The sequence below is a fragment of the Heloderma suspectum genome, chromosome 4 (assembly GCF_057233095.1).
Source record: "Heloderma suspectum isolate Gila_16-S chromosome 4, 16-S_ref, whole genome shotgun sequence".
Lineage (NCBI taxonomy): Eukaryota > Metazoa > Chordata > Lepidosauria > Squamata > Helodermatidae > Heloderma > Heloderma suspectum.
Genome location: NC_139461.1, coordinates 218,609,831 through 218,622,500, shown reverse-complemented (window position 1 = coordinate 218,622,500; position 12,670 = coordinate 218,609,831). Strand labels below are relative to the sequence as shown.

The 12,670-nt window shown below is 41.8% G+C and overlaps 1 protein-coding gene across 3 annotated transcripts in view; it reads left to right on the top strand.

The window, feature by feature from the left end:
* Window positions 1–12,309, top strand: part of PGM1 (phosphoglucomutase 1) — a 45,351-nt gene extending 33,042 nt beyond the window's left edge. For all 3 annotated transcript variants that reach the window (XM_084852306.1, XM_084852307.1, XM_084852308.1), the window contains 5 exons: window positions 1,899–2,014; window positions 4,676–4,811; window positions 6,126–6,309; window positions 8,069–8,203; window positions 11,663–12,309. In XM_084852306.1, the coding sequence (XP_084708432.1) occupies window positions 1,899–2,014; window positions 4,676–4,811; window positions 6,126–6,309; window positions 8,069–8,203; window positions 11,663–11,752 (661 nt within the window). In that variant the 3' untranslated portion in view covers window positions 11,753–12,309. The remainder of the gene's footprint in view (window positions 1–1,898; window positions 2,015–4,675; window positions 4,812–6,125; window positions 6,310–8,068; window positions 8,204–11,662) is intronic.
* The last annotated feature ends 361 nt before the right edge of the window (window positions 12,310–12,670 follow it).

The following is a 12,670-nucleotide window of genomic DNA, read 5'->3' as shown; positions in this document are numbered from 1 at the left end:
AAGTCAAGTGCAGCTCCTGTTCAGTTTATGAAAGGGGATAGAGCTAGAAGCTGAATCTCTGTTGTCTGAGACAGAGGAGAATCAGGTATGTGGATGCACATGAGGGAGGACTGATAATAAGGGATTCTTGTGCAGAGGAGGAGAAGGAAGAAATGGCATTGAGGATTTGTTGAGAGTTTAAAAGACGATTGCTTGGTTTCAGGCATGTGTACCTTCTCCTTGGCTTATTGCAGAGATGGGGAGAAAGTAGTTTTCCAGATTTTTTTTTTTTACCTCAGTCTCAGCATTCCTGACCATTGGCCATGCTGGCAGTGGTTTCTAGCAGATGAAGTCAGGAAACATCTGGAGATTACCTTCTGCCCACCCCTAGGTTATTGTACCTGAATTACCTGGCAGGTGGCTGGAATTGGTGAATGGGAGGACAGGGATGTGGTGCCTGGAGGGTCTTTCATTGTAGCAGGCTGTTGAACAAGATGGCCTCTTTGGGAAACACAGTATGAGTTGGTCAAAAATCTTCGTTGGCATATTTTGTGGTATCTATCATGTAAGAACAGCCAAAAGCATCTTGTTGTTTTCACCCAGCAGTAAACAAGTGCGTGAGATTACCTGAAAATATCAGAGTAGGCAAACGTGCATAAAGGATTTCTAGCCTGCAAGAGCAAACCTTGAATTCCTGGCCTGCATGTTAACACAAGAAGAGCCAAGTTTATTTAGTCCAGCATTCTGTTCCCACAGTGGCCAATCAGATGCCACTGGGAAGACCACAAGCAGGATATGAGCACAATAGCATTGTCCTGCTTGTGTTCCCCAACAATTGCTATTCAGAGGCATTCTGCATACTGCTGGAGGCAATACATAGCCATCATGACTAGTAGCCATTAATAGCTTTATCCCCCATGAGATAAGGTGCTTGTTACATGTTTCAACATATACTTTTTCCTGGGGAGTTTTTAGGTATTTTCAATATGTGTGGCAGGTTGATCTCTAGTTGGGGTACAGCATTAATTGATTCCCACTTTCTACTGAACTCACTACTGACTAGGATTATCTGTCTGGCCAACTCCCTACTTATATTTAGGGAAGGTAGTGAAAACCTCTCTCTTTAAGGTGGCCTTCTCTACCTTAAAGTGGCATCTGTTGTTTTAATTGCTGGCTGGAGTTCTTTCAGTCTTGTAGTGCCATTTAAATTGATTTGTGTTTTAATGCATTTTTATTGCTTTTACTGTAATTTATGTATCTAAGCCATTTCTAGGGCTAATTGTTGGCTGAGGAGGTTATAAATGTAAATAAATTTATAGACATCTACAGAAAAGTGAAATAAATTTATTTTTTAAATTTAATTCTTAATATACTAAGGACGCAATCCTCTGCATGTTTAGACAGAAAGAAGTTCTACAATTCCCAGCATGTCCCAGCCAGCCATCTAAACATGCATAGGATTGTGCACTGTGTATCGCAAAAAATATTGGCTAGGTTCTAAGAGATTGGACATGCCCAATGAGATTCTGACATTCTCTTTTCTTTAACAGCAGGGTCTGCCAAACAAATTGCTTTTGAGACTCCTCTCCAATTTCAAAAGTGGCTTCTTGTGCAGCATAAGGGGCTTCTATTCAGGAACCCAAGTCCAAAAAGTCCTTTTTGGCACACAGATCAAGTTGCATGGTCCTTTGGGACCTGACCTTGCTTGGCAGTGTTCTCTAAAACTTTGAAATGTGATTATTTTCAGCTCTCCCCCTTCCTAGCTGATGCTCAAGTAAGGTAAATGTGCACTCATAAGATGAGATGACTTCTTACATGAGACCTCTATCCCTAGTTTATGAAGCAGGATGCCTAATAACAATTACTCTTTTTTATAGTAAAATATTGGTAACACTGACTCTCTTTTGGTCTTTTTGAAGGGTGGCCAAAGCTACAAAGATTGCGCTATATGAAACTCCAACAGGTTGGAAGTTCTTTGGAAATTTGATGGATGCAAGCAAGCTGTCTCTGTGTGGAGAGGAGAGTTTTGGTACTGGTAAGCAAACATCTACAACATCTTAACAATTTTCATTTCTATGTTTCTATCCCACTTTTCCTCCCAAGAGGAAGACCAAAGCAGTTAACAATAACATACTAAATCAAATACAACAATATTAAAAAATAAGAGCCAAACAGTATGAAAAGTGTATAAAAAATTAAAATGCTAAAATACAATTAAATTATTCAGGTATTTCAGTTCAACATGCAAAGAAAAAATGTAACAGTTCAGTTATTTTTTTTTAATTCCTAAACATTAAATCAATAAATTCCTACCAACCTAGCATTTTAATAACAAGGTGATAATAAAACACAACACATACTTTAGTCAGTCCATCCCAAAGAAAAAGAAATGCAAGAAAGCCAAGTGGCTGTCTGATGAGGCTTTATAAGTAGCTGAGGAAAGAAGGGAAGCGAAAAGCAAGGCAGAAAGGGGAAGATATATCCAACTGAATGCAGAGTTCCAGAGAATAGCAAGGAGAGACAAGAAGCCCTTCTTAAATGAACAATGCAAAGAAATCGAGGAAAACAACAGAATGGGGAAGACTAGAGATCTCTTCAAGAAAATTGGAGATCTCAAGGGAACGTTTTGTGCAAAGACGGGCATGATAAAGGACAAAGAAGGCAGGGACCTAACAGAAGCAGATGAGATTAAGAAGAGGTGGAAAGAATACACAGAAGAACTATACAGGAAAGATGTGAATGTCCCTGATAGCCATGATAGTGCGCTCACTGAACTTGAGCCAGACATCCTTGAGAGTGAAGTCAAGTGGGCCTTAGGAAGCATTAGTAACAACAAAGCTAACGGAGATGACAGTATTCCAGTTGAGCTATTTAAAATCCTCAAAGATGATGCTGTTAAAGTGCTGCACTCAATATGCCAACAAATTTGGAACTGTCAACAGTGGCCACAAGACTGGAAAAGGTCAGTTTACATTCCAATTCCAAAGAAGGGCAATGCCAAAGAGTGTTCAAACTACCGTACAACTGCGCTCATTTCACATGCCAGCAAGGTTATGCTCAAAATCCTACAAGCTAGGCTTCAGCAGTATGCGAACCGAGAACTACCGGAAGTACAAGCTGGGTTTCGCAGAGGCAGAGGAACTAGAGATCAAATCGCCAACATTCGCTGCATCATGGAGAAAGCAAGAAAATTCCAGAAAAGCATCTATTTCTGCTTCATTGACTACGCTAAAGCCTTTGATTGTGTGGATCACAACAAACTGTGGCAAATTCTTAAAGTGACCAGACCACCTTACCTGTCTCCTGAGAAACCTGTACGAGGGTCAAGAAGCAACAGTCAGAACCAGACATGGAACAACCAAGTGGTTCAAAATTGGGAAAGGAGTACGACAAGGTTGCATATTGTCACCCTGCTTATTTAACTTATATGCAGAGTACATCATGAGAAACGCTGGGTTGGATGAATCACAGGTCGGAATTAAGATTGCCGGGAGAATTGTCAACAACCTCCGATATGCAGACGATACCACCCTAATGGCGGAAAGCGAAGAGGATCTAAAGAGCCTGTTGAGGGTGAAAGTGGAGAGTGCAAAAGCTGGTTTGAAATTCAACATTAAAAAAATGAAGATCATGGCATCAGGCCCCATCACTTCCTGGCATATAGAAGGGGAAGAAATGGAAGCTGTGACAGATTTTATTTACTTGGGCTCCAAGATCACTGCAGACGGTGACTGTAGCCATGAAATTAAAAGACGCTTGCTCCTTGGGAGGAAAGCTATAGCAAACCTAGGCAGCATAGTAAGAAGCAGAGACATCACCTTGCCAACAAAGGTCCGTCTAATCAGAGCTATGGTTTTCCCAGTAGTAATGTATGGCTGTGAGAGCTGGACTATAAGAAAGGCTGAGCGCCGAAGAATTGATGCTTTCGAACTGTGGTGCTGGAGAAGACTCTTACGAGTCCCCTGGACTGCAAGGAGGTCAAATCAGTCCATCCTAAAGGAAATCAACCCTGAGTGCTCATTGGAAGGACAGATAGTGAAGCTGAAGCTCCAATATTTTGGCCACCTAAAGCGAAGAGAAAACTCTCTGGAAAAGACCCTGATGCTGGGAAAGACTGAAGGCAAAAGGAGAAGGGGACGGCAGAGGATGAGATGGCTAGATAGCATCACGGATGCAATGAATATGAACTTGAGCACGCTCCGGGAGAGAGCGCAGGACAGGAAGGCCTGGCGTGCTATGGTCCATGGGGTCACGAAGAGTCGGACACGACTGAACAACAACAACAATGCCCACTCTAGTGCTAATATACCAAATGTTGGGAAACAGTGTTAAAGTAGACCAGCTTTCCCCAACCTGGTGCCCTCCAGATGTGCTGGGCTACAACTCCCATTATGCCCAGTTAGACTGGCTGTTGTCTGGGGATGATGGGATTTGTAGATCAGCACATCTAGAGGGCACTGGGTTAGGGAAAGCTGAAGTAGCAAATCCAGCTCGGAGCCAGCCAGAGCTGAAAGAGAAGGAGCAGTTCCTTGCCAGATCACCTAACCAGGTACATATCCATGAATACGGTGATAGTGCAGAATAACTGGAGCCACCGTACTCCAACAAAATCTTATGTCACTCTTCTCCAACTTGGTGCCCTCCACATGTTTGGGACTAGTGGTTCTACTTGTATGATTTTGTATGTGTGCTGCAGGATCTGATCATATCCGTGAAAAAGATGGACTCTGGGCTGTGTTGGCATGGCTGTCGATCATCGCTGTCCGCAAACAGAGTGTGGAAGAGATCTTGAAAGATCATTGGCAGAAATATGGGCGGAACTTCTTCACAAGGTAAGGATTTGCTCATTTCACATAAGAATGGTTTCATGGCAACTCCATACATTATATGCGGTTAATTATAATGAACAGAAATTCTATTGTCATAACTTTTGTCAAAGAAATGATTAGGCAAAGGACTGGTATTATTTGAAGTTCCAGATTCTTCACCAATTTTTAAATCACATTATGTAAAGTTCATACAGATTTTGCCCTTGAGTGATTCATGGGGTTCTGTTAAATAACATGTTGTACATAGGATACGAAGACTGTGAAAATATGATTATATACAGTTAAGACATTATTCAGAATACAGAAGTCTATACAAGCTCCCTAGATGCTTATCCTTTGGGTTCCCACTGCATGATAGGTCTGTGTTTCTTGTATCTGCTCTGGAATTTAAAAATTGGTGGGTGTCTAGTGGTGACACGTTGCACCTTACAATAAGGATAAAATAGTTGTGTAAATCCACCTATTGTTTTGCACAGGAGACTCATTGGTACAAAAGTTGAATGCCTACAGTGCCACTGTAATTCTGGTGGGAAGACTGGAAAGCAGAAACTACTTAACATCACTTTGCAACCACTGACTGAAAATTATGACCTCTATTATGGCCACTATTTCTAACATGTGCTTTGCTCTGTTGCTCTCTATTTTCTGGAGAATTGTGCTTGCGTGGAAGAAAGAACATAAGCTGACTTTATTCCAGAATAAGTCCTATTTATGTTTATGTCCTATTGAAATAAATGGTATCTAAGTTAGCCTTGACTAACTTCTCACATTGATTTTCAGTGGCAAGCAGGTTCAGCTTACTTAGTCTGAATCCAGCTCCATTATTACAATCCTAGCAAAAGTGTATGCTTTCCCTTGCATATTTTCTGGCTAGAGCAATCCTATGGTGGGCAGAGGGGAGAATCAGGTTATCTGAAAGACTGTATTCTCCCCTATGAGCCTATTTGTGCCCTGCGATCTTCAGCAGAGGCCCTTCTCGCGGTCCCGCCACCATCACAGGCATATCTGGTGGGAACTGCAATACTTAAGGTTCCTGGGATGCCCTCCTGTGGACTATAGGGATTGCATCTAGAATGGTTCCTCTCCCCACAGAAGCATATCACCGATGGAATGGGACTTCCCACCTGCTCTCCAAATATCTGGAGGAGATTAGCCTGGCATCAAAAAGATAGCACTGTGGGCGCCAGGTTAGCTTCCCTTGGGAGAGCGTTCCAGAGGTGTCTAAAAAGCGAAAATTTTAAAAACTCACAGAATAAGGAGCTTGCTGCCCATATTTGTCAATATTTGTCTTATTAAAGACTCCCTGGTTTCTTCTAGATATGACTATGAAGAGGTGGATGCTGATGGTGCTAACAAGATGATGAAGGATCTAGAGACAGTCTTTTTTGACCGTTCCTTTGTGGGGAAGCAGCTATCAGCGGGTGATAAATCATACACTGTGGAGAAAGCTGATAATTTTGAGTACAGTGATCCTGTGGATGGAAGCATCTCCAGAAACCAGGTAGAAAAAAGTTGGGACTCAGTGTGGGTTTCAATGTCAGGAAAGGTGTGTCTTGCTTCTGTAAGTCAATTTAATGAAGATGTCTGTAGCCATATGAATAGGTTTTTTTAAATTAATTTTTGTATTTAGTTCCATTTTGTAATAAGACCATATTATGCTATGCCACCGCAGCCCAGTGTCTGGTGACTAGTGGGAACTGTAGAAGACCTGTGTCCTTCTCGTAACCTTTCCATGGCCACAAGGGGCTATTCTGCTAAACTATAATCTCCAGAATGCAGGACCTTATAGACATACTATCTCTAATCGGAAGCTTGGTTGAAAATTCCTGTAAGATCCTCTTGTCTTACACTTCATCTCCTGAAGCCCTTTCTACATGATATGTGAAAGGAGGGGAGTGTATATCCTTTGGGCGTTGACTGGCCAGAAAGAGTGACCTAGTGCATGTCACTAATCAAATACGCTTTAGAACTAACTTGACATAAGTCTTGTCTGTTCCAATGAATGGTAGTCAAAATGGGTTACTTCCATGGGAAACCTCTGCCATGATGGCTTTCAATTTAATGTAATTTGGAAATAATTTGTTTACCTTGGTTTCCTTGGGCTCAGCCTCTAATTGGCCATCTAAAAGAAAATGGGGGAGACCACTGCTAGGCTCTCTGATGGCTCATCAAACTCTTTTGGTTGCACCATAACTGGTGAATGTATCCCTAGACTCAGCTGTGTTTTTTCTTCCTTTTTATTTCTGTCCTTCTCCTTGTCCCTTCCTTTAGCTCCTTTCCCAAGCTTACTTTCCTTAAATCTTGTTCGGGTCTGTTTGTGTGGTATCTTTTCTCTGAATGTCCCTGCTCTAAACAGGGATCTTCCCAATCCAGCTACTCCACTCAGGTCATGGCAAGCACTAATTGAAGATTTGAATCCAGTGATATTTAATAGAGTTTCCAGTATTTACAAAATGTAATGAACGTGTGATTGTTTTAAAGTCATAACAGCGAGCTTTTCATAGTTTTTCATTTGGAATAGTCACAGCAATCCTCCTGGCTGAAACATTCCATTTTATGGCTTTTCCACCTATCCATGGAGTTGCAGCTCGTCATCCTCTTAAGTGTAAAGTAGCAGCACCTGATAATTGAGTTTCAGCCTTTACAAATCAACAGAAGATGAAATATCTCTCTGACTCTACATGGGATAGTTCATAAAATATATCCCACAATGGAATGTGCTAATTCTTTAACTCACATTATGTTATCTTCAGGTATCAAGATCAGGGCAAGACCTTGGTTCCCAGCAACAAAAGTACAGGATTGTCTCTGCTGTGACCCAGCTACATTGCTTAACTATAGCCAGGCTAGTGTTGGGCATATGCTTTGTTTCCTTTCCCCAAAAGAGTATGCCAAGATGAATTTTACATACCTCTATTAGAATCCTGAGTTTCCTGCAAAAGTCTGGATGACACATGTAAACAACATTGCTAAGAAGTTTATCTGGGTGGAAAAGAAGCTATGGACAAATGGACTACAAGATGTTTAACGTCATGACACAATATTCTTTCGTTCATGCATATTTTGGAGCACCTATACAGCAAAATGAGAATTTGGAACTCATGTTCCCCAGTCAAGAATATTAACAGGATCACCCATGGTAGTTGGCTAGCTGTCAAACAAAGTTCTAGTTTTCTAACCACTTTTTGTGTTCAGGAAGGCTCAGTGAGGAGCGGCCTTCCAAGAAAACTGCTCATTTGTTGTGTGTTTGCTCTTTTTAGGGTTTGAGGCTCATCTTCACTGATGGTTCTCGCATCATCTTCAGACTAAGTGGCACAGGAAGTGCTGGAGCAACTGTGCGACTGTATATTGATAGCTATGAAAAAGATGCACCAAAAATCTATGAAGATCCACAGGTAGGTTTTATTGCACAGCTGTGCATCTCATTCTGTCCCATTTCTCCTACAGAATCTGCTTATTCCTTGTAGTGAGACTGAGAGTTCTCAGATGGCATCAGATGGCCAAGAATCTATTTGCAGTGCAGACTTGGGAAGAAAAAAAGTGTTCTTGGTAGAGAAAGGAAGGAACAAGAATAGTTGTGTGTGTATAGACACACACGCACACACCTATCACTGGGTGTGTCATTGTGAGGCATGAAAAATACCAAAACTCTTCTCTCTGGCTCCAGAACTTCAAGTGGATACTTATCTACATGCATTCAAGTTTTTGGTTTTGGTTTGTTTTTTTACTGTATAACTGTGACTGCTAGAAACTTGTTTGTTCAGTGGAAATGATGCTTCCCTAGATTTCTTCATGTTAAGACATAGATTCTGCCCTGCATGGTGTGACTGTGGATATGCAGTTTTCTAGATCCTTTGGGTTGTACCCAATGTTAGTTTAATTTAAGTTCTATTTATTTCAATGGGTCTACTCTAAGTAGGACTAACACTGGATTGTTGTTGTTCAGTCGTTCAGTCGTGTCCGACTCTTCGTGACCCCATGGACCATAGCACGCCAGGCCTTCCTGTCCTCCGCTCTCTCCCGGAGCGTGCTCAAGTTCATATTCATTGCATCCGTGATGCTATCTAGCCATCTCATCCTCTGCCGTCCCCTTCTCCTTTTGCCTTCAGTCTTTCCCAGCATCAGGGTCTTTTCCAGAGAGTTTTCTCTTCTCATTAGGTGGCCAAAATATTGGAGCTTCAGCTTCACTATCTGTCCTTCCAATGAGCACTCAGGGTTGATTTCCTTTAGGATGGACTGATTTGACCTCCTTGCAGTCCAGGGGACTCGTAAGAGTCTTCTCCAGCACCACAGTTCGAAAGCATCAATTCTTCGGCACTCAGCCTTCCTTATAGTCCAGCTCTCACAGCCATACATTACTACTGGGAAAACCATAGCTTTGATTAGACGGACCTTTGTCGGCAAGGTGATGTCTCTGCTTCTTACTATGCTGTCTAGGTTTGCCATAGCTTTCCTCCCAAGGAGCAAGCGTCTTTTAATTTCATGGCTACAGTCACCGTCTGCGGTGATCTTGGAGCCCAAGAAAGTAAAATCTGTCACTGCTTCCATTTCTTCCCCTTCTATATGCCAGGAAGTGATAGGGCCAGATGCCATGATCTTAGTTTTTTTAATGTTGAGTTTCAAACCAGCTTTTGCACTCTCCTCTTTCACCCTCAACAAGAGGCTCTTTAGATCCTCTTCGCTTTCTGCCATTAGGGTGGTATCGTCTGCATATCGGAGGTTGTTGATAATTCTCCCGGCAATCTTAATTCCGACCTGTGATTCATCCAACCCGGCATTTCTCATGATGTACTCTACATATAAGTTAAATAAGCAGGGTGACAATATGCAGCCTTGTCGTACTCCTTTCCCAATTTTGAACCACTCGGTTGTTCCATGTCTGGTTCTGACTGTTGCTTCTTGACCCTCGTACAGGTTTCTCAGGAGGGAGGTAAGGTGGTCTGGTACTCCCATCACTTTAAGAATTTGCCACAGTTTGTTGTGATCCACACAATCAAAGGCTTTAGCGTAGTCAATGAAGCAGAAATAGACGTTTTTCTGGAATTCTCTTGCTTTCTCCATGATGCAGTGAATGTTGGCGATTTGATCTCTAGTTCCTCTGCCTCTTCGAAACCCCGCTTGTACTTCCGGTAGTTCTCGGTTCGCATACTGCTGAAGCCTAGCTTGTAGGATTTTGAGCATCACCTTGCTGGCATGTGAAATGAGCGCAATTGTGTGGTAGTTTGAACACTTTTTGGCGTTGCCCTTCTTTGGAATTGGAATGTAAACTGACCTTTTCCAGTCTTGCGGCCATTGTTGAGTGTGCCAAATTTGTTGGCATATTGAATGCAGCACTTTAACAGCATCATCTTTTAGGATTTTAAATAGCTCAGCTGGAAGACTGTCATCTCCGCTAGCTTTGTTGTTAGTAATGCTTCCTAAGGCCCACTTGACTTCACTCTCAAGGATGTCCGGCTCAAGTTCAGTGACCACACTATCATGGCTATCAGGGACATTCAGATCTTTCCTGTATAGTTCTTCTATGTATTCTTTCCACCTCTTCTTAATCTCATCTGCATCTGTTAGGTCCCTGCCTTCTTTGTCCTTTATCATGCCCGTCTTTGCACAAAACGTTCCCTTGAGATCTCCGATTTTCTTGAAGAGATCTCTAATCTTTCCCATTCTGTTGTTTTCCTCGATTTCTTTGCATTGTTCATTTAAGAAGGCCTTCTTGTCTCTCCTTGCTATTCTCTGGAACTCTGCATTCAGTTGGATATATCTTCCCCTTTCTGCCTTCCTTTTCGCTTCCCTTCTTTCCTCAGCTACTTGTAAAGCCTCATCAGACAGCCACTTGGCTTCCTTGCATTTCCTTTTCTTTGGGATGGATTTCGTTGCTACCTCCTGAACAATGTTACGGACCTCCGTCCATAGTTCCTCAGGCACTCTGTCTATCAGGTCTAATCCCTGAAATCTATTCCTCACCTCCACTGTATATTCATCAGGGATATGATTTAGGTCATACCTGAATGGTTTAGTGGTTTTCCCGACGTTCTTCAATTTAAGCCGAAATTTTGCAAGAAGCAGCTCATGATCTGAGCCACATTCAGCGCCAGGTCTTGTTTTTACTGACTGTATAGAGCTTCTCCATCTTTGGCTGCAAAGGACATAATCAATCTGATTTTGATATTGACCATCTGGTGATGTCCATGTGTAGAGTCGCCTCTTGTGCTGTTGGAAAAGAGTGTTTGCTATGTTCTCTTGGCAAAACTCTATTAGCCTTTGTCCTGCTTCATTTTGAACACCAAGGCCATGCTTGCCTGTTATCCTGATTATTTCTTGACTTCCTACTTTAGCATTCCAATCCCCTAGGATGAAAAGGACATCTTTTTTTGGTGTTAGTTCTAGAAGGTGTTGTAGGTCTTCATAGAACCGATCAACCTCAGCTTCTTCGGCCTCAGTGGTTGGGGCATAGACTTGAATTACTGTGATGTTGAATGGTTTGCCTTGGATTCGTCTGAGATCATTCTATCGTTTTTGAGATTGTCCCCCAGTACTGCTTTTCCCACCCTTTTGTTGACTATGAGTGCTACTCCATTTCTTCTAAGGGATTCTTGCCCACAATAGTAGATATGATGGTCGCCTGAATTAAATTCGCCCATGCCTGTCCATTTTAGTTCACTGATTCCCAAGATGTCGATGTTCAATCTTGCCATCTCATGTTTGACCACCTCCAGCTTAATTTTATGCTTCTGTACAATGTTTATGACCAATATGTGAATGTGTTGGAATAATAAATACTACATTGTTCCCAGGATTTTGACTGGCATTTCTCTTGTTTCTCCTCATTTTCCTTTTTCCCTTTCCCTTTTTTGCAGGTCATGTTGGCTCCTCTCATCTCCATTGCACTGAAGCTTTCACAACTTCATGAGAGAACTGGCCGCACTGGTCCCACTGTCATCACATAAATGTAAAACTTGAAGCCATAGGCGTTACGGAGTGATTGGCTGCTGTCAATTGGAACCAGATCATCTGCCTTCCTGTTATCAGATATATTCCCCAAAATGCTAACACTCTTTCAAAAGCACTATAAAGCGATAAAAGGATAGGTGTGATATTTTTTAAGAGTTTACACTATGTGTATGCTGATTTGCATTGCCTTTTTATGCTGCCTTTCGGTTTAGCAGGAATTTAAAAGATGGCTGTATAAAAACCACAGGAGTAAATCCTGATAAAACATTACATTTTCTCAGGAGTTGCTCTGAATTGCCTCTGCACAAAAGGTGTTTTGGGTTTTTTTGGGCAATGTGTAGACTTCCTTTTAAGCTTTGTGCCACAAAATGTACAATCACTGTGAATTTTTGTCTTTCCCCAATCCCTGTGGGCTATCTCGTTAAAAAAAAAAATAATCTTATCAACTGAACTCTTTGCTATAATCTGCTGTATAAAGACTCCCCTGCCACTCCCTCACAGAATTCACCACAAAAACAAGCATTACAAGATATTAAAATGAAATGAAGCACTATCACTGTAGAATGGCTTTAATTTTTTTAAAAATTATGGTTTACGTATATAGCATGCATTAACTCAGATTTGAAAACTACATGTGTGAAGCGGAGCAAAAAGCTAGAGAAAATATTTTTACTTTTTGCCATGGATTTCCATTGCATACTTGTTGGATTGCCACCTCACCACTTGCTCTAGTTATCATCATCATGTTGCTGTTTATACAGTTCCTACTATGTGCTAGATCAGTCTTTCTCAACCTGGTGCCCTCCAGATGTTTTGGACTACAGCTCCCATCAACCCCAGCAAGCATGGCCAATGGTCAGGAATGTTGAACGCTTTAGTTAAAGTGTTGGAGGGCACCAGGCTCGGAAAGGCTG